The 22659-nt window shown below is 36.0% G+C and overlaps 1 protein-coding gene across 8 annotated transcripts in view; it reads left to right on the top strand.

The window, feature by feature from the left end:
• The window catches only part of ANKS1B (ankyrin repeat and sterile alpha motif domain containing 1B), a 450635-nt gene that overhangs the window by 108476 nt on the left and 319500 nt on the right, over window positions 1-22659 (top strand). For all 8 annotated transcript variants that reach the window (XM_076335327.1, XM_076335287.1, XM_076335320.1 and 5 more), the window contains one exon: window positions 4912-5052. In XM_076335327.1, the coding sequence (XP_076191442.1) occupies window positions 4912-5052 (141 nt within the window). The remainder of the gene's footprint in view (window positions 1-4911; window positions 5053-22659) is intronic.

Raw genomic sequence — 22659 nt, 5'->3', positions numbered from 1 at the left:
CCTTTGGGACAGGCAAAAGACAGGCAGAGGCATGCCTCTAATCCAGCAGTTAGGATCATGTGAAATATTTGCATGGTCCTATGTCTGACAAACTATTTCTTCAGAAGAAACCTCCTACTGACTTCGTTGTTCCAGACTGAGTGGTAGCATTTAGCTTATCAAATGTCTGGTTGCTTTCTACCTTCCATAAACAAAAGGAGATTGCCTTCTGGATTTCATCTTTGCTGCTCCATTTCAAAAAGCTTATTTTCTTAACATGTGATATGCTGCAAGATAAATGAATAGTTAACATTAGTGTCCAGAACTCTGATGCAATAGCAAACAGTAGAGGTCCTATTATTTTATATCTTTTACAGTTTTGCTGGTGCTATCTTGCTGTAGTGGATACTGTCTGAAAGGGTATTTGCAATACTTCTGCAAATAGATTATAATTATGCAAAAACAGAGATACAAGAAGTAAAGAAAGATTTTTATGTTTGGTTTTAGATTTCACTGGACTACTACAGAAAATTCTCTGTATCCTGAAAGGAGGAAATTAAATCACATTTTGCCTAGCTGCTTACAAATGTCAAGGCAGAAAGCAGACCAGTTTTCATTAAAAACTGAGAAAAAGAGGGAATAAAAGGAAATAAGAGGCTTTGTATGACTTACTGTATTCACAGAGAAAACTTGTCTAGATAATGAGGTCATATGGTAGTCAGGAAATTGTTGACATCTGTAAAAAGGAAGGCCAAAACTTTATGTATGTTTTATATATGGTGTAAATCTTGAGCTGTAAACTTCGTAGCTTTAAGTAATAGTTACAATTAAAGGTGCTCTCTTTTTCTTTTCCTGTTGACTTTTAAGAGTGGAACAGACTTTCTGCACTCTTTTTTGTCTGTACTCATCATTCTGTCTGTTGCTAAATATTGTCTTGTTCTCTTAGATCAGAAAAGAGGTGCCAGTTATTGTGATAGCCAATCTGATGTACATACATATACCGGAAGAACAAATAGCCTGAGTATCCTTCAGTCTAACGTAACCTACTGGGCAAATTTTGCCTTTTGTGTAGATGGAGACATGAAGACAACGACTTCCATATCTAAATTTTCAAAGGCATAATCTAAATGCTCATCAGATATGAAAATCAGAGGTGATGTGTCAGGCCCAGAAGAGTTTGAGGAAAACTTGCCACTAATTGTAATGGTCCAATGTCCTTATGCTACATCTTGCTACTCCCTTACTGCTATATTATTATTCTCTTTTTTATGTATAGAGAAATAATATTTTTAGTCTCTTACTGCTATAAGCAATTTTTAATACTTAATTCAGTGTTCCGGTAAAAAACAGAACTTTTATTAAATCCTTTATTCTGTATCACTCTTGTGGTTTCCCTACCAATTTTTCCATTTTATATATTGTATCTAATATCTTTTAAGCTTTCCTGTCTGTTTTGTTTGAGGATATATGATGCTTATACTCATGTCTCTTCTAGCTTAGGCAGAAGCTAGAAGCTTAATATTACAGTTTATGTTGTCTTCACCATTTCATAATGTCAGATTCAATTAATTGAGCAACTATGATACTAGGTGGTATTTTCTAACTATATTTACTTTTTCTTTTTGCAGTAAAAACAGGCATGAATAAAAGGTTCTCAATTGTGTCTATTTTTCTTTAGGTGACAGAAATCTCTTCCTCTCTATTTATTTCTTTTTTTCTGAGAAGTGGGCATAAATAACTTCAGTTTCACTAAAATTCTCCCCACAGGGCTATTTCAAGGCTTCCCAGCAGCACACACAGAATTAGATTTTCATGTCCAAAGGATCTCTGAGGAGGCAAAATTAAATTATACAACAGAACAGAAAAATGAGGGAGTTCTGGGAAAGGAATGAAGGCCGAGAGAGAATAGCAGGAAACTGGGTGGTCTGGGCTGGGAGTTTTATGGGCTTGTGTGACAATCTGAAGTCTGTGGATTGATTGTAGATTTTTCTGTATCTCACCTGTCTCCTCCAGCTGCATCTCTCTTCCCAGAGTATGCAAACCCAGTCTACCCCATTTGGGGGACTTCTGACTCCCCTTTCTCTCATGCAACTATTAACTCCTTTGCTCCTCTTTGCAAATACAGCTTTCTCCCTGCAGCAGCTCCCACTTATCCCTTTGCACCTGTTGTCTGGGAAGAACTGGGCTTCTGGCAGCAGGGATGAGTGAGAAAGGTGATAGCAATAACTGTTTCTTGACCCTTCACATACGTTTCTCCTAATGGTTCCTTTTTAGTGCCTTATCAGTAGCAGAAATCTGGGCAAGAAGACAGAAATCAGTCATTAAGTATAAAAAGAGCCAACCCTACTCTGCAGTAGTCTGTAAATTAGCCTGTATCATGTAATTCATACCTGGATTGTCTAGTTGCATAAGAGTACTAGTCAATTTATTCCAATAGTGTGTCTAATGAACTCTGACATCGACTGGTCCTTTTTTGAACGATCAGGAGGTCTGCCTATATAATATTCCCCACTTCTTCTCATTCATATGGACAACATTAATTTAAATTTGTGTGATGCCCACTCTATCTTAGGCTAGTTATATAAAATAAATCTAATGGAAATACTACAACTCTTTCATTCTGCTTGTGTATTTTTTCTATTGTTCAATAATTTTTGCTATGATTTTTTTTCTACTCTGTTCCTGTAATGGCTAAATACTCATATGTTCTCCCTTGAATGATTCAAATACATTGAATTTCATTATTGATCTTCCTTTAGTTGTGTTGAAAAATTCTCTTTGATATTATGTGTGTGTATTTTTTACCTTTAGAAGGTGCATTGACTATACTTTTTTTGGTGACTTTTGTCTTCATTCACTTACATTGGCTTGTAAGGTCACAGCTAATGTGTGTTACCTGCTTTCCTGTACCTAGCACTGCTGCAGTTCTTTGCTTTGTGCTCCAGGGGGCAAGAAACACCTTATTCTCTGGTACAACAATTCTGAGATTTAAAATATAAACGTAGGGCAACCACCATGGAAGATGGCATCATAAATAGAAGGGAAAGACCTGTAGTCTGCTTCCTTTGTCTATGCAAATGCATAGCAATAATAGTCCTTCACGACCCACACTCTGCAGAGTTAACCCAATCCTTTTAATAAGCTGTGTAAGAATATTGGTTGCTATGGCAACACATTCTGTGGTACCACTTAGCTGTCAAAATAACCTCATGAAATATCATGCTAAGAATGTTTTAGAAATTGACTTTTAAAATAAAAAGTAAATAAATCCACCTAACTTTAGAAGGTATGGCTAGATTAATGAAGTCTGCAACAAGGGAACAACCATTTTCTAACTGAGGGGAATCAGACTAGTAGCAATGTACATATCATGTTTCTCATCTTTGGTGAGTGAGCTGAAATAGAATTTAGAAATATTTTTTTTCTGCTTAAATTAATGGTATACCAACCACATCTGTGTGTAAGAAGTTAGCACAAGAGTCAAAGGTTAAATGATCCTCAGATGTTACACAATTTGAGTTAGTACCTGTCTGTGTGGTGCCTTTGCTTCCCTTACAGTTTCCATCAGCTTGTGTTCATCTTCAGAACTGTTGCTGTTTCTCCACTTTCCTCCCCTGCCCCTACTTTTCCTTCACCTCTGCATTCCTTTTCTTGCAGCAGACTCCACGCATTTCTTTATTGTATTGGCTAAAATAATTTGCAGTTAAGTGTTGGGTTTTTTTTTATTTTTATATGGGCCTCATAGCAGCGCTTTAGAGCTAATGTTACCACCAGATTAATAGATGTGGTCAGCCATTGTCTCAAACAGCATTATGTTGGTCAGGCAAAAATCCAGCCACTTCTGAAAGATTAAGATAAACAAGCATCCCTAAAGACAGCATTTAGTATCTGAATATCAGGTAGGCTGCACAAACAAATGTCAAGCAGGCTAGAACAGCTGTTACATATTCCAATTTAAATATGGACAAAGAATTAAGATGTGAATAAAACTTAAATTTTTTTTGTTGTCATAATTCTTTTTAACATGAGATTTTAAAAATCATTCATTGCTGGCTTAACTTTCACCCTCCTGAAATCAGTGAAAGTTGCCACTGCAATTCATTCAGTTGGGGTGGACTATCCTGTGTAGCAAAATAACATAAATAAATGGGAACTGTCCACTCTTCCTGTTCCTGGCTGTCAAAAAATTAGGATGCTGGTTTAGCAAAAATCAGCATTATTCCCTTTTCACTGAGACCAATATGGAAGCCTTAATGCTCACAACTGAATGACTTTTTCCCATACCTTTCATCCTTTCTAGCTGATGAAACAAAATAAGACAGGTCACTTCTAAATAAAATTTTTGCCTACAAAATAAGCTAACAGGTTTATTATTGGTAAATATAAAATAAAAATTGAAACCTCGTGTTTTGATTGAATTTATCATTTTTCTGCAAAAATCTTGGACTGATCCAGGCAAATGTAATACAGCTGTACTTTTCTGAACACAACAGATGACTATTGAAGCAAGATCCCCTTAGCTTATGTTAATGCCTGCTTGGGGATAGTATTTTTTTTTTTATATATAAATGTTAGTTTTTATTCTCTGTGGGATATCCTAAGCTTAATGATGTTAAAGCAAATTTTAAAGTAAAATGAAGTAGAAATTGCCAATTACTTGATAATGAAGAAAATAAATACATATTTTTAATGTATGATATTATGTTCACTCATATTTAAAGTATAATTGCAGATAGGTCAATATGCAGCTTCCTTAGAAAGTGTGATTTTCATACAGCAGATTGACAGTTGAGTAGTTACTTTGTATTAAAATAGCAGTTTATCTTTTGGAATTTATAGATGGGAATCTTTTAAGTGCTTTTCATTAAATAAAATGTTTCGTTACAATATATCACTGTGTTCAATTTGAAAGTACCATTTCTTTATGCACAGAGGCCTTCTTCAACATGTTTATCACCAAGAGAGGAAGAAGAAGATGATGCAGGTGAAAATACTTGTGGTCCTTCAGGTTTATGGGAGGCATTGACACCTTGTAATGGATGCAGGAACCTTGGATTTCCCATGCTTGCACAGGTATCTGTTTACCTTTTCGTCATAAAACATTAACTGTAGGAGAGCTGCTTAATCTCTTCTGTTTTACCTCTTGCAGTAATTTCTAGCCTTGCCTTATTCCCTTCATAATTGTTACCTTTAGTCTTCATTTTAACCTCAAAATCTGGTTTTAAAATTAAATGTCAAGGTTCGGTCATCCTGCTGTAATACTCATCCAGATGAGTTTAATATTGAGACTGTTCGATGTTTATTACCCCCATTTTAGACAGATAGTTTTTATGTTGCATAACTTTCTCTTCTTATTCAGTCTGGAAGGAAATTTTGAAGTCACATAGTTTCCTTTGGGATAAGTACTCTATTTTTGACCAGCTTCTAATTAATATAATGACATCTCAGCTACTTTCTTTATAGAATTAATTGAGGACATCATGCATAACTCAACTGATGTAAGAATATAGCCTAAGACTTCTCTTTGAAGATTATGTAAGTTAAAAAAGAAAAGTCCCCAAACATTTTCAAATGCTCATGATAATACAGAGGAGAATAAATGAAAATGGGTAATATACTTGGGTCTAAGTCCCAACAATTCTCAGAGCAGACCAGTCTGCAGTATCCACCAAGGCATGCCAACAGCTGTGTCCTGAACAAGTGATATTGTATTGCTACAGAACAGGATGATGCTTATTGCTGCTTCTGGGTCTCCCTTGTTCTCTCCCCCCACTATAGTTTAGCACTCTCATTTCTGTAACATTTTTCCTGCGCTTTTCTTGTAGCATTGAATGGAGGCCTGCCAAATTTCTGTTTAGAAATGTCTGGTTTTTCAGTTGCATCCTTACTTGGCACTGCATTTAAAAAACTTTGTCAGATTCTCGTGTACCAGATTGGAATTACATATCCTGTCTCACCACACTTCATACACTGTTGCTTTTATACCGTGACTGTACGTTTTATTCCCTTTAGTCTCATGGGACTTGCACCTGTTTGAAGTCAATGCTAAAGCTTCCACTGCAGTCAGTGGAAACAGGATATGGCAACTAATGTGCTTGAATAACAATGAGCACTGCCCTATCTTTTTCTAAGGAGCTTTTATATTCCTTTCCCCTTTCAGTAGCTGTTTTCTACTTCATGCTATCTATCATTTTAGACATTTGGCAAGGTGCAGAGCTGTCGGAATTATCCTGATTTACAATAGGAATGCCGTAGTTACTAATTCGTCATTTTTAAGAATTTGTTTCAAAAAATATTTCTTAAATGGAACTTTTCTTATTTAAATATGTATCACCTATGATTTAATTATTCTTAAACTTTCCTATGATGAACACATATGCCATTTTGGAGTGATTTCCTAATTTTAAAAAACATTTTTGTTTTCCTTGTTTCTTTGTAATGTAAGGTATATGTAAAGTGTGTTATAAAATTGAGGAATGCATTTGAAAAATAGAATAAACTTAGCTTTGTTGGTTGGTATCTCTTTCCTTTTTATAAAGAGAGAGTAGTTTCGAGAAGTGTAAGTTTTAAAATGTAAGTTTTAAGATAGTGGCTCCTGAATTTTATTCATTGTACTTAAATTTTAAACTCAGCCTTACAATATCTTGTCTTTCTTGCTCTGAGAACTAACAAGATTTTTAATTATGGGTACAAAAAAGAGTATATTTATTCTATGTTCATTCATGAAATGACAGATCACCTTTCTAGATTGTTTCTCTCCATAAAAACTGAAGACAGAGATAGTTTTGGGGTTTTGTTGTTTTTCTTTTTATGGAAGAAAGGAAAGAAGTTAGGCAGTGAAAAATCTCCAAATTACAAACCAGTGAATTCAGTTTATAAAGCGTTGCCATCACCGTATGCAATCTTTCAAGCTGTTAGCTAATCTGTTGGATCTTTCACATTTGCTTCAGAATGCAGCAGAGAACATCTTGATCTAAGGGATCAACAACGCAAATTATTTATTTCAATTTTTAGATTAAGACCAATATCTTGAATTGGTCTAACAAATTATGATAGATATAATCTGCCATAGCATGTTTTAGGTAAAAGTACAAAAATGTGTTTCTGATACGTCAGTCCACTAACAGATCAGCAAATGCAGACTTCATCATGAAGAAACAATGAGATAAGGGTATTTGACATGTCTTAAAATCCATACTCTACTAAAGATCCCAAAATAGGGAAAAAGGTCTATCAATTACTCTTGAATGCAAACAAGAAGTTCATTTTTCCAGTTCTCCTCTAGTCAAAAATAGATTTTACAGTGATATAAATATACTGTGTTTATATATCAAAGGAGAACAAACATAAAGATTGATTCTTGGTTTATATACACAGTCAGAGGTACAATGGTAAAATGAAGGTGAATTTTAGCTGAGATTATGACAGCGTCCATCTGTGACCTAATGAGCTAACAGTTTTCAATATGCCAAAGAAAAGAGAAGTTACCTCCTTGACAAACTCAATTTCTTCATTGCAATTATGGGAAAAGGCTTGGCTGGAGGTACTTCTGACATGCAGTATGTCATTTCTGTCTGTACTGTGCTGGGAAGTGTCATTTTAGAAAGGGCTGTTATAGAAAGTTCTGCGTAAATTGTTCTGCAGATATTCTTTAAAACCTAACATAGCAGTAATACAGGTATTCTCAGAGTAAGCAACTCTCTTTTAAAGTCTCACAATTGGTGAAGTCCTGGAAGAGCTTGATGGAAAATCTTTGTGTCTTGTAAAAATTTCAGGGTTTTAGAAATTGCCCAATTCTACATCAGAATGGAGCTAACAACCAGCTTCATCCACCCCCAAAATAAAAAAAAGCCAGAGAGCATATATACCCAGCTGGATTTTGGGAGACTGATATTTAAATGCCTCTTCTTATTTTAGCATAGAGTGAATTCCATTTGTAGGTTATGATTTATGGTTAATGTGGGGCTATTGCTTTTTTCTGGAATTAATCTTTCTTTTGGGGAGAAATTCCATCCTTGGTAAAACCAATGCATGTTTTTGTGAAAAATGTTGACTTCCACAAATGAGTATTTTATATCTGAAAAAACCTTTCTTAGGAAATTCCAGATTCTGTATTTTCTGGCTGGCAGTCAGTACAAAAGGAAAACCTTTTTTCCACCTCTGTAACTGAAAACTATCTTCTACAGATTCCAGAATTTCTAATAAACTTAAATATCAGCACAGTAAAAACAGTTTTCAAAACTTTCAAAGATTTAAAACCCCAAAAGTGCTTCTACAGCAGTCTCAAATTCTAGCATTGCAGGCTTCAATGGAAACAGTTTACTCTGCAACGATGTGTCTGTTAAACTGAGACAAAGCTTTGATGGTATGATAGTACTAGACCCTCTTACATGGATCTTCAGTTCTTGTAAAATCTTCCCACAGTAACTACTAAGATTTTTAATGCTTTAATGGTGGCATTTTTGGCCATCATAAAAAATACGATACTAATGAACATTCTTCCTGTCCAACAGCTAGAATAAAAGAATATGATATTTCATATATAGTTTTCTCTCAGAGTAGCCACAAAAATAGGAATTATGTGACAAAGTATAACATTTAGCTGGAGAGATCTCGCTATGCTGTAGGTAAGTACTGGAAAGAAAACTGAGATATGATCCTTAAAAAATATTTTTGAGCAATGCCTGCTAATGATTAAAAAAGCTGGAAGCATTGTAGTGTCATTATTACTGACCATCTTAAATGAGGAATTAGTCAAGAGACTGATAATTCAGCTAAATGTAGAATGGGAAAATTTAGAGGTAGAAATAGCATAATCAACTTCACGTGAATATGGGTAGTTACAGTTATGAGGATTTCCAAAGAAACACAGGCTGCCAGGACAGAGTTCTGCAGATGATTGGGTTGACACTACAACTTTGTTTATGCTCTTCTTGAAGGAATCACAGCGCAAGTAATAATAGCAGTGAAGATGTAGGAACAGGGGCTTCAGCACAGTGACTGACCTTGACTACAAACCTGCTGAGACTGCTAGCCACAGAGTCAGACTGTAAGACTGTACCACCACATTGTCTACAGCTTGTAAATTGTAGTAATAGCTACAATATAACTGTAGATACACAGCTACAGCCTCGCTAGCGGTCAGACCTTCAGTTACTGAGTACATGTGCCACAGGTCCTATTTTTCAACCTGTATCACTCCCGCGGTTGTAGTGGGAGACTGACTCCTCTGAAATCCAACCTTCAACTGATTTTTCTTCCCAGTCTGAGTTTCAACAAGCTTCTCATCCCAATCTGCTGCTTTCCAATGCATATCTTCTCCATAACAGTCTATCTGTCATTGTTCTCTTGTTTCGGATCAGGCACTTCGCTATTCCACATTGCCTTTGGTTAGTCAGTGAACGGAGTTAAGTTTCTGTCCTCACAAAGGCAAGAACAGCAAATTTAGGTTGAGTAAGGATTCACCCCTTTATATTCTTGGTAAAAGGAATTTGAATTCTGGTCCCTGTTCTATGTTTGTATATGTTTATGACAGTTTATGTGGAGTGCCATAAGCAGAAGACTACAGAGTTATGGTCATTTTTGGGTGCTGCTTTTTCATCTTGTCAAATTTCAACTTGCATCAAACTTTTTTTCAGCATAGTAAAAGGTTTGAAAGTACCCCCATGTCAGAAAAGCCTATAATCTAGTAATAGATAGGGGCTGTGGAGGTGGATCTTTAAAACAGAAAAAAACTGAAACTTGATCATATCTCCTGTGAGTGCTCTAATTTCTGTATCATTTTGTGCAAGACAGGCACTTCTACCAGCCTAGATTAAAAATAAAAACAAAACAACCCCCGAAAACATAGCTAGCTGTTTCCACTGTATTCTGGAAGAAGCAAGCCTCATCCAGTAGGGATGTGATGCATTTTATAGGGACAGTAAGATCACGAATTCCCAGGGAAGGCAGCGTGCTTCTATCTAGATCGTGTATTTCTGTCTAGATAGTTCACAAAGGTTCAGGGGCATTTTGGTCTACCTTGTTTTAATGCAAACTAACATTGAAACAAAGTCCTTAAGAGAACTTTGAGACACGCCGAGATAAAAAAGCTGGTCCCAAACTGCCCTAGCACAAGCAAAGCCTGTGTTTTGTTGTATGCATATAGATGAGCTACACCAAGTTCTGCCCCTTGATAGAGAAACATTCAGTGCACACTGGTCAAAAGACAAGATGGAATGAAAACTAGAGTTTCACATCTTTGGAATATGCTGCTTTATTCAAAGGAAAAAGTTTTAGTATGTGGATATTGTCAGAGTGCACTCAGGGCTGGCGACTCCCTGGGGGCAAAGGTGTCAGGAGCCACAGGGGCTCCCTGGGGTGGCAGGGCAGGTCCTCACCAGCTAGGGTTTGTTCCACCGCCCCTGTGAGGGAGCAGGGCAGGCTGGGGTGGGCAGCTGGGGGCAGCCCCGAGCACAGCGCATCAGGCAAGTTCATGATGCTGAGGCAGTTCAAATGTCAAGCCAGAAAGTCAGTCCACACATTGGGGTCGGGATCAGGCCTGGTGAGGTTAATCAGGAACCAAGAGCAGATCACCAGGATGTCTGTGGTGATGAGGCAGGTCTGAAGTGAAGCTGGGAAGTCAGTCTGCAAGTCAGGGTCCAGATCATTGGGGTCCTTGTCCAGGCATGGGCACAGATGTGGCAGAGTTAGAGATGGGAACTCCTGCAGCTTGTCTCAGGCAGGAACTGAGGGCCCAGGGCTGAGCTGAAATGGGGCTGCTGGGCCCATGGGCACGAGTGTGGCTAGGTGCCCCAGCTGAGGCTGTTCAGGGACAGTAAGACCTGTTGCTGCACTCAGCACTGTGACAGATACTAATAAAAGCAATAAAATACATAAACTGGAAGCTGAATTGAAATGTGGTTGTTATTTGACCTGTTACTGCAGAAAAGAAGAGTAAGACCAAGAGGGACCACTTACTGATGTACTAGATTGCTTTGCATGCACTTCATATACAGGTTCTCCATATATGTGTGTGAACATATTTCATCTGCATTTATAGGTGCATGTCTTGGCTGGCATTTGTATAGACAGAGTATTCCACCACAGGATCCTTTCCTGAAGATTCCCAATGCTGCATGCTGCAAGAGCAGATAGAATTTGTAAAAACCCGTGTTTGCGTGTCTTATAATGATCTAGCTATGCGGCACCAAAGTGCAGGGACAATACTGGTAACAGTAGGGCCTGAACTATGGAGCATGCTGTGCATGTTAGTCTATTCCTGCAATCAACTTCTGCAATCTCATTTTATTTAAATTTGAAATATGCATTAAGCAGCTCAGGTCTGGAGGTGAAGATGCTGGAATACTTCAGCCATTTTTCCTATAAAGTCTCCTTATGGCAGAAACTTAGAAGATTGAACAAGGGATAGCTCCTCTCTCCTAGTTTGCCTGACCATACTTTTTGGTAAAGTAGTGGGAAGCAATTCGAACAAAAACCAGTTTGGCAAGGGCATTTGTTTGCTTTATTGATTGGTTAAGGGGCGCAAGGTAAGGAAGGGGTAAGGAATATGGTAAGTAAGTGTAGAGCAGTCTTGTGTGCCAGTAATAGAATCGTTTCTCAGTCTTAATCTTCTATTCTACAGTGTAGGTTAATTTACTGTTCAGCTCTTAATATATTTATTTTACAAAGTTTATCAATAACCACATACATACATACTCACATTTTCTTTGGAATAAAGCAGCATACTCCAAATGTATGACACACTGTATTTTCATTCCATTTTCTATTTCATGGGTAGTGTGCTTTGAATATCTCTCTGCTAAGGGGCAAACAGGGCCTGATGTACAGAGATAAATACAGGGCTGTCTGCAATGTCAGAGAGATGGGTGGTGCAGAGTCCTGTGTGATCACAGCAATATTATCAGTTTAAAGCCAGCAGTCTGCACACCTTAATCTTGACAGCCATGCCAGCATATTTTCCTAATTGTGATATAAAGTAATTGTGAGATAAGGTAGGTTTAGCTATGTCCCATTTAGGAAGCTGCTGGATCAGCTTAACTGCACTGTCTCTTGAATTAAGTGTTGTACATATAACTTAAAAATCCTGACAGTTATCCCCTATGTTTGGCATGGCGGCCAACCAGGAACACCACATTTGTCTAACTATTACAAAATGAAAGTAATATCTGTAAAGAGAACAGTGCAGTTGCTATGGAAAAACTGATCTTCGATTTAAAAGCCGTAAGTCTAAATCTTCATGTTGCCAGTTGCCAGGAAGCATGGCTATTTACAAAAATATAGACAGATATGAAAGTTTGCTTAAATATTTAAAGCAGCACTATGTTTCTAGCTTAATGTCAGATTTTCATCTTTTTAGAAGCAATGAACTTCTGGGAGACCTTCACATTTACTTTTAAGACTGATCTATATTCTGCTTATACAAATCCAGGATTCCTAGAGGTAGGAACTCTAGCAACTTTGTCACAGGTTCTCCTGTGGAAGAGAAATTTCCCCCAAAAATGTCTTTTGTTTAGAGGGAGGGAAGAGAAAATGGACTCCTGACTACATTTTTAAGAGATAAACTGTATATAATACTGTTTCTTTATCAGTATAGGCTGTGATAGGAATATTTAGAGTTTGGAGTTTGATGCATCAGTTAATAGGGTTATGAATTTCATGTCTGAATTCCAGAAGATCATCATGTCTGTCCGTACTTCTTTTTATATAATTTTAAAAAGTAATTTTTAATGGGAAGGAATTTTGTATTGTGTTTGTATTGTAGAAGCGGGTTAAAGTTATTCTATAGAAAGCCTGACATTGAAAATTATTATGTTGTAATTACGTTTACAGTTGCAAAGACAGTTCTGGATACATGAGAGACAAATGAGGAAATTAAATAAAGAGCTAACTCAATTTTCACATAGAGATCAAGTCTATTCCTAAAAAATCTCTGTACTGATACTCTCTGGAGAGAGACAGCATGACCCTATGTTGTCTCTCTCTGGAGAATTTTAATATTGGGAAATTTATTGGGTATTATTTATTTTCATTTTAACATATTCTTCCAGTTTGAACTCCTACTTTCAGTTGCCTCTAAAGACTTTCTTAGATTTTAAGCTCAGTGCGAGTGTTATAGTAACTTTTTTAACTGCTGAGGTGCAAAGGAGGGAGTATAAAAGAGGGAGTATTTCCTCTTTGCTCTTTAATAAAAACAGAGAAAAACAAAGAGCATATTTTTAACTAAACACTATTGGCTAAAGAATTTTAACAACTTGGACCCAAGAAATGCTGTCATCCTTCACTTCACTAACAACTTTACCTCTCAGTGCATTCAGTAGAAGTACATTTCAAATTACACTGGTAAAGAAACAGATTTGGCTAATACTACTTGGTGTTGAAGTTCACTAAAATTAGAAATAGAAAGCCTTGTGGCATTATCTAATTTATATGTTATAGGGGAGGAAACCTGTTATCTTGTTTGGTGAGGTACTAATTTGATAGGTGATGATATAGACATGATAGAGACAGAATTATTTTCCAGGGAGGACCGCCGTTAGCCAGGAAAACTTTGGCATACAATATACCTGGAACATGAATAGCCAGAGGAAGATTGTTATATTATCTATAATATTTTCCTATAGTTTCTAACCTTCAGTGAAAATGATGATTATTTTGTTCTCTTCTTAATTTAGTAGATTAAATGATGAGTTTACTTAAATGGGGTTGAGATGGAGAGCTATATTACCCATAAAAAAATATTTCTGTTAAACTCTTGATTTGCAGTGTTGTCTCTTCTGCAGTAAGCTGAAGTTTTATTGGTAATTTCAGGAACACGCCACCCACACACTGAAGCAGCTACTGAAAAGTGCAACATGTATTCTGACTAGAAAGAATCAGCAGGTGATGATTATACCCTGCTGAACAGCGATGGAAATTAAGTATATTGAAAAAAATTGTGGCTTATTTTAGTGCTATGCTACATTTTCTGATTGTGTTTTAAGGAATGAAGCAGAGCATTTTGTTCTTGCATATAGTATGTAGCTGCTTAATTTCCAGTGTAAATTTCCAGTTGCCCGTGACTTCAGATGTCTTGTGGCAAATGCATTTTTACTGTACTAGTTGTACAATCTAGACACCACTACACAGGTATGTAATGTAACCAGAGATGTTGTAATCTATTTGTCCTTGGGTATTTTCAGAATTGACTGGACAAGGCCCAGAGCAACCTAATGGTTAAGATAGCTGTGCTTTGACTGAAAGTTTGGACGAGATGACTTCCAGAGATCTCTTTCATATAACTATATATAAACATCTACATTCTATAATTCTGTGTAAAATTCTAGATATGTGACCTCAGGTGAGCTAATTTCTTTAAAAATTTAGGACTGACTCCATTTTCTTCAGTTTGTAAATTACTGTTTGTGAAAGTATGGCTATCCCTGACCAGCACTGTGTAAATCTGGGCACTGCTGGTCTGTGTTGTCTCTTGGTGTGATCATGAAACAGCAAAATTAAATGGGATGAGATAGAGAAAGAAGAGAGGTGTCAAACAATACTGGAATTGTTGATATATGTCAGAAGTCATCTGAAGTATTGATGACCATACTGGTTTTCAAGATGGACTTTAATTACCATTAAAGATATTAAAATTCATGTAGAAATTAATGTTGAATTGAACACTGTCACATTCCTAACTGAAATATGGCACAGTGATCAACTGGGAAGTATGTTACCTTTTGTTATTTTGTGGTTTGCAATTTAGTGGTAACCAGAAGACACACTTTCACAATGTTTTTGCTTTCAGTACTGCCTGACAAATTATGGGAAAATGGGAAAAAAAAAATCAATTTGAATTGCACAGCAAATGGATAGCAATAATGCATAGCAAATAGTTTTGTACATGAAAGAAGTTTGACTTTGTATTAAAAATTTCATGTTTGAACTTCAGCTGCTTCACAACAGAAATATTAAAGGAGTATGTTGAAACCTGAAAACTTATGTAGAAGTTCCTGGTTAGTCTGACCAAACTGGGTTTACTGTTCAGTATTACATCTTGGGGGAAAAAAGCCATCATAGATACTTTATATTTGTTGTTTCTATGATAGCAACAGGAGGAAAAGAATTTATGGACAAAAAGGCTGGTATCTGAGGTATCTGGAGTTAAGAGATCAGTTGGGTGGTGATATGTGGGCCCTGTGATTACTACATGGATTTGCTACACAGATTAGCCATTAAGTCATGCTGTGGTAAGGTTGCAGTTCTATGAAGGGCCATTTAAAGGCATTGACATTTTGGGACTTTTTGAGCCTAACAATTTTTTTTCTGGGTTTTTTTTTGGTGTGTTTTTTTTTTTTTTTTATGGTGGTACAAATATATTTGAGAACCACTGACAAGCTAATACTGGAAACTGAGGGATTTTTTTTTTTTTTTTACTTCAGTCTTTAGTAGTAGGGAAATTCATGGCTTCATGGAGTAAGTCCCTGGGGAAGCCTGTAAAATTGATAGAACCTGATTTCTTTTTGAAGAAAAGACCTGACTGACAACTGAGCATTTAAAAATAACAACTTTGTAGTCTGTAACTGTGAATCCTCTCTTGCTGTACAAAAGAAACGGCGTGCCTTGGGTTTAATACCATGTCTGGCTGTTGTATTTCACTGAAAACTTTTATTACCAGTACCCATTACACTGAGTCTGAAAATGAGATAAACCCTGATTCGACAAATTACTTAAGCCTACTTAAGCATAGGCATTAATGTGCTTAATCCCGTTTGGGCTTCCATACATACAGAACTTTATCAGGAGACACTTATGTGTTCACAAAAATCCAAACTCAGTCTAAGGCTAAGAGTTTCTTAAAATCTGAAACTGATTGTTATGATTTTTCCACAATTAATAATTCATAATTAAGATGGACTCATGAATTGGAAGTCAAATAAATTGAAACTGAAGTTAAGGAGAGTCCATATTTGAGATATCAAATGGAAATATGTAAGACTACATTGTTGCATGTTTTCTTGATGAGGTATTTTGGATTTGTTTATTGATAGAAAATGTGATCTCCCAATTCTAGTCGAATACGTCTTTTAACTTTAAGGCCTCTCAGAAAGGCAATTCAGCTAGGAAATGAGGAACGTCGTGTTTTATGTTTTTCTACCTAGAATGCTGTTAATCATTTGTATTGCTGTAGAATGCAATACACTTTCCAGAAGCAATAAGCAGTCCTGATTCATAAAATCTTACTATAATAAATAGAAATAACAGTAATACTACTAATAATATAGGGAATAGTTGTGTCACTTCGGAAAAAGAGGGAGATAGCTTTTTTAAAAACATGTTATAAATGTCTCTCTGTATAACCAGAACAATCCAATAGGCATTTTGCAGAGTTTTTCAACATAAAAGATATAAGTGTGAAGACATTGAGGTAAATTAATAAATTGACAGTATCAAGTTGACTATATTATTTTTGGAGGTGCTATAATTCTATAGCATCCTAATTTTTTGATTCACATTTTATTCTGTGAAAAAGAAGAGAGAAAATAAAATCCTTAGGCAATGTTAAGTCTCATTTAATTCTACCTAATTTTGAATTTAGCGTAATTGAGTCCATAACTCTCAGACAGTGTTTTAGCCTACCTAATTGTCTAAGTACTTACAACACACTAGCTTCCTCCCTAATCAGCCTTTATGTTTAGCAGATACTTAAGTTCTATATACACATAAAGCTTTTTGAGTAAACTGTTGTAATCCGTTTGTATGTGAACAGGTGCCTAAATTCTGCCTTATTCAGACTGGTTTGATAGAGTTACTGTTTTTGAATTGTGATGAATAAATATTGACAGCAGAATGTTAATTCAGAAACCCATCTGGGTGCTTATGCTCCCTGTATCAATGAGAAAGGGTGGACATCTCTGAAGATGTTCAATTGATAGCTCTTTTACGTTGAACAAGAAGCCACTGGAAGCCAGCCAGTGTGAGACATGAAGTAGTGGGATGTGTTTGACTGCATGCCTAGCTTTTGAGCTGAATTTGTGTACAAATTAAACAGCGGGGCACTTACAGAGGATACAGAGCTGACAAAGCAGAAGGCCTTCCTTCACTCCTTTCTGCCCACTTCCAAAGTGGACATATTGAGTGTATCTTTTTTTGTTTCTTTTGAATGTAATAATGTTCTATTGTAAAGTTGTCGTGGTTTAACCTCAGTCGGCAACTGAGCACCACACAGCCGCTCACTCACTCCCCCTGCCCCTGGTGGGATGGGGGAGAGAATTGGAAGAGTAAAAGCGATAAAACTCATGGATTGAGAGAAAAACAGTTTAATAATTGAAATAGAATAAAATAATAATAATAATAATAATAATAATAATAATAATAATAATAATAATAAAAGCCAGTGATGCACAATGCAATTGCTTACCACCCGCCGACCGATGCCCAGCCAGTCCCCGACCAGCGGCCCCCCCCCGCCAGCTTTTCCCCCAGTTTATGTACTGAGCATGACGTCATATGGTATGGAATATCCCTTTGGCCAGTTTGGGTCAGCTGTCCTGGCTGTGCCCCCTCCCAGCTTCTTGTGCCCCTCCAGCCTTCTCAGTCGGTAGAGCATGGGGAGCTGAAAAGTCCTTGACTAGTGTAAGCACTACTTAGCAACAACTAAAACATCGGTGTGTTATCAACATTGTTCTCATCCTAAATGCAAAACACAGCACTGTACCAGCTACTAGGAAGAAAATTAACTCTATCCCAGCCGAAACCAGGACAAAAGTGCATGAACAAATTTGAGCTGCCTCTTAAGGATAGCTATCTTAACGTCTTTCTCCTAAGGACAATTGTTTCTCATCAGGACTGTATGACCAAAGAAGAACTGCAGACTCTCCACAGTTTGGATTGTAAGTGGCTAGAATCTCATTTTTGACCCAGAAAGAAAGATCCACTGCCGAGTGTTTCCTGTCGTCTGGCTTTAGGTGGTTCCACATGACATGCAGACTTTCTGAGTAGCAGATTTCTTTTTCTGACTAACTCTGTTTCCTCACCGTGAAATTATGAAAGGATCTTGAGTTTGCAAATTACTTGAGTGTATGTTAACTTTAAGCATTTACATTGCTATTTTGAAGTTGAGTTACTCATTTGTTGAAATATAAGAAATTAGTTGAATCAGAACCTAGAGCAATAGAATCAGTAGGCAAAGAGTTTTGTGTACTTTTTACCATCTTTTTTGTATGAAACACTGACATAGTAGTTTGTTCACATATGAAGGAAGGTCACACAGCATTAATAGAGAATACCTGTAGTAAAAGTACTACATACAGCTAGTGTGACTGCAAATCTGGGACAAGATTCCTGAATTCTGGCCAAATAGACATATGATTCTGTGGTAGCTGTTCTGAAACTGGACTCTTGCAGTGAACCTATAGAAAGTTTTCTAAGTTCAAATTTCATTGAAAATGTGACATTGGTTCCCTTATAATCCTTATTCACTTCATTTTATATAATCTCCATATTCTCAGTTTCCGTTATGCAATAACTAAGGCTGAGATTTGCAATAAATAAGTAGATTATCATACAATAGAAATCATTATAGTAACAATTAAAGCAGTAGTGCTTTGACATAAAACAGTGAGATTCCTTATTTAAAGAGCCATAAAGAAGTAGCATATTTATTAGCTGAATGTTTCTCCTTCAGTGATGAGCAGTGAATTAGGTAACTATGCTGACATGTTCTTATATTTCAGTCTTGGCTAATTGAGTTTAACATGGCCAAGTCAGTCCTCATAAAATTGCCGAGTATGTAGGCAGTATGATAAGATAGCACTGGATGATGGAACTTTTTGTATCCATAAAGCTAAATATCCATGTTATGAATGTTAGTGGGTTTTGGCACGTTTTTGGCCAGGAAACAGCAGAGTTCATAGGGTCCCATTCAGAACTATGGTTCTGAACTATGATCCGAAATAGGAAATTACTGGGTTCTTTAAGAACGCAGGAGATATGGACACCATTGTATTAACATTTGTCTACTACTATTGTGCCTATTTCTCCCTTTTTAATGGAATAATTTATTTTACAGTTTTTAAATACTGATTCTAACTTCCAGTATGAATTTACTTTCCCTCTGATTGTCTCTTACTGTTAGGTTCAGTTTTCACACCAGGCTTCCTGTAGACAAAGGTTATTTGGTCCTATTTAATTAGAAGGTACTAACTTTTACAAACTTGGCATGCATCCTGGGACCTTTAAAGAACAATTTCAAAATGTTGTTCCTCTGTTGATTTTGTTTCTCATTTTCTCTTCAGTGTGTACCAGATAAAGGTATTATTCACAACAAAGATGTTCATTTCTGATAATATGACTTTCAATAACTTTAATATTTGGAAAAACATTTTCTTGTTCTTTCTGTTTTCCTGTAGGAGCATGTGTAGGAGGGGTTTCTTTTAAGAGCGTCTTGGCTTACACTATTGCAGTAATAACTTTTATACTAAACATAATTATTTTTTTATTTCTTCAGTATCAAACTGGAAAACTTTTAAACATGGGATATTCCCTTTCCTAAAATAGCAACTGTTTATTTGTAGCTTCTGTTAAATCCATTATGTATGGCGTCAAGTAGTTGGTTTCTATTGTGCAAATTTGTGAAAGTATTTACATGACTTCAGAACAAGATGCATGGGCAGATACAGAATATTTTCTAAAAATGCACAGATTATTCGTAACAGATAATGGATTAGCACACTTTGGTAGTAAAGCTTTCTTTTCAAAGAAAATGTCTTCCATAATGTCTCATTTTAGTGATGTTACCTGCCCTCCAATCAAGTCAGTTTGCAGTTCTAGTGTTCTTTTCTGCTTTATGTTAATAGTGAGAATTACTCTTCACACAGATGATGTGTTTTGCTTCCAAATTTACTTAGGTGTATTCAATTCCTTTCTCCCTCTATAGCAACTCATGTATTTTTCATTTACTGGCACAGTAATTAATAGGAATGAAGCTATAAAATGTGAGAAAATTTCAGCCTGTCTGCTTAACATAGAGTAGTGTGTTAATTTTTTTTCTGCATTTGCTGTCTAGTAAATACTGACTCCACTTCAGGGTTTCTCAATATATAACATTTTCTACAGTTTTGGCCCTTATAATATGAGGGATTATTTTACTTCATGTCTGCTGTTTCTATTGGAAACCTAAGATTGGTAAGTTTTAGTAGAGTAGGAGACAAAACTTGTTTAAGAGCTGGACCAAGCCTATGGGTTTTTCAGCTGGGGAGAAGCAGCATGAATGGTTCACTGCCTTGTGGTCCAAAGGCAGAACTATAAATTCTCATTCACTCTTTCTGTTCATATTTCACACCTACTCTTAGGCACATTCAAAAACGTTAGCCCAAAGTGGAAAACATTTCTTTTACTGGCTTAGGAGAAAGTGATTTAACAGTGACTTTAAAAAAAAATTTGTGATGCTCAAAATGAATCTGTCAGTTGTTAGTCACATATTATTGGGATCCCTGTAAGTCAAGAGATCTACCACTCTTTCTATAAAACTGTTGTGATCCTTTTCTTATGAATAAGAAAACCCTCTGTTTTTTAAGTGAAGAGGTCGGATTATGTAACAAACTGATATTGTGTAAAATGTCCCTTCATAACCACCTTCAAATCTTTGGGCTGTTACCAAATGAAGTCCAGAGCCTGACAAAGTACACATGTATTTATCAGTCTCTGGGAAAGAGGAAAGCAGTTTCTTTCTTCTGACTGCAGTAGATACCAGAAGAGCCTTCCTCCTGTTCTGTGTGTTTTGAACTTTGAAGCTGACACCCTTGGAACTGTGACGCTCTTCTCAGCCTCTTCATTCACCTTCTGAGACATCTTCTGGCCCAAACTGCTCACTTTCCAATGAGTTATTTTATCTCTTACTAGAGAAAATGTTGTATGAAAATAAATGTTTGTATGGGCCCTCCTTCAGATATGAAGTTCTGGCTATAAAATGATATCTGAATACTTTGACAAAGATTAATTAGTGGTTTTATTATCATACTTAGTAATGCATAATATTCTATTCTTAATTTTTTCATTCTTATTTTTTTTAATTTACCAAAATTTGCCCCATGTATTGAGCTAAATGCTTTCTCTGTGTGTGTTTTTAAAACCTAGGCATTAGAGCATAAGCAACTTGCAGAGAAGTATTGTTTCCATGGAGCTGAGGTTTCAGCTCATTTTATCTTTTTAATATAATAGCCTTTATTTTAAATAGGCATTTTCCTATAGCTTGATATTCAAACAAGACATTTTTTTTTTTAATGTTGTTCATGAAAACTGGAAAAAATGGGAGGATATTTAACCTGGAAATTACTTTCTAGTTTGTAATTGCATTTTGTCCAGATAAACTAAGAATCATTTATTAAACCAGTTATTGTATTATGCTACATAGCCACACACAACCATTACCATTTGCATAAACCAGATTATGTAGACTTGCAGTATATTCTTTGTCACAGTGAGTTATTTATTAGAGGAAGCATCTGCTCTTTTTCATGGCCTGAATGTTGTATGCATGGGAAAGCATGTAACATGACTACAACAATCTAACTTCATTTGAAATTCTGAATATCTGCCAGATAGAATTATGAAAACTCTGCATAAAATACAGTGATATGTTTCTGCTGCTGAGGTTAACACTGCATTCATTATGCTCACAATTTACCCATATTTTCAGACATTTATAGTTTAGGCTACATTAGTGAGTTTTGTATTGTAAAGCTTTGTAGGAACCTTTAGCTTTCAGGGATTGACATCTGTAGAGTTTTCATATGAAATTTTAGATTCTAAACAAGATACGTGAAAATATGCATTTGAAAAGGAGAGGATAAACCTACATGTGGGATGCTGTGTAAATAATGCTCATTTTTCCTCAAACACAAAGTTTGAAAAAGCAGATCTAACTTTTTTGAATGGTTTCCGAAAAATTATGCATCATCTTTACATTTCTAACAATATAAATATAGAAGACAACAAATCTAGCATGTTTTTTAAAATGAACGTTTTTCTCAGCTCTGTGGAAGGCTTACTGAAACTTACAAAGGCTGTTTCAGGTGCTGGCAGGAAAGAATTATTTTGGATAACTTTGTACATGTATTATTCCTACAACAGCAAACCCACTGTTTTAGAAGTTTCATGAGAGGGTAAAAGAGAATACCCTTTTAAAATCTATATTATAAATACTTTGTGCAGACCAGAGTAGATCCTCCAGTGTCATTACCTTTGAATGAGATTATTGGGGATTTTCCAGATTCTGTAATATATCATGAAGTGAACCTTATTATCTGTTCTATGACAAATTACATATTCAGGTGTTTCTAGCTGTCATAACAATGAACATTTATCATAGTTTGACTCATGAAAAATTATTCTAATTACATGATACTATAAAAATTACTTTGGTTAAATTATTAGTAATAGATAAAAGTGTTTATACTAGCCATAAAATTATAGTAATATTCCTGATTTCTTTCAGTGGAGAGGCAGTCAAAATAAATATTTCACCATCTAGTTGTGTTTTGGGGTTATGATGACATAGGAAATACTTTCAATTGTTTTTGCTCAGTACATTATAGTGACAAACTCACACAACACCCTTCAGGTTTGGGCATTCTCCCCACCACCTTGCTGCACGTCAAAAAAGTATCCTAATTATTTTCAGTCACTGGTCAGGACTTCTTT

Source organism: Aptenodytes patagonicus, chromosome 1, assembly GCF_965638725.1.
Source record: "Aptenodytes patagonicus chromosome 1, bAptPat1.pri.cur, whole genome shotgun sequence".
NCBI classification, from domain to species: domain Eukaryota; kingdom Metazoa; phylum Chordata; class Aves; order Sphenisciformes; family Spheniscidae; genus Aptenodytes; species Aptenodytes patagonicus.
This window is presented reverse-complemented; position numbering and strand designations above follow the sequence as displayed.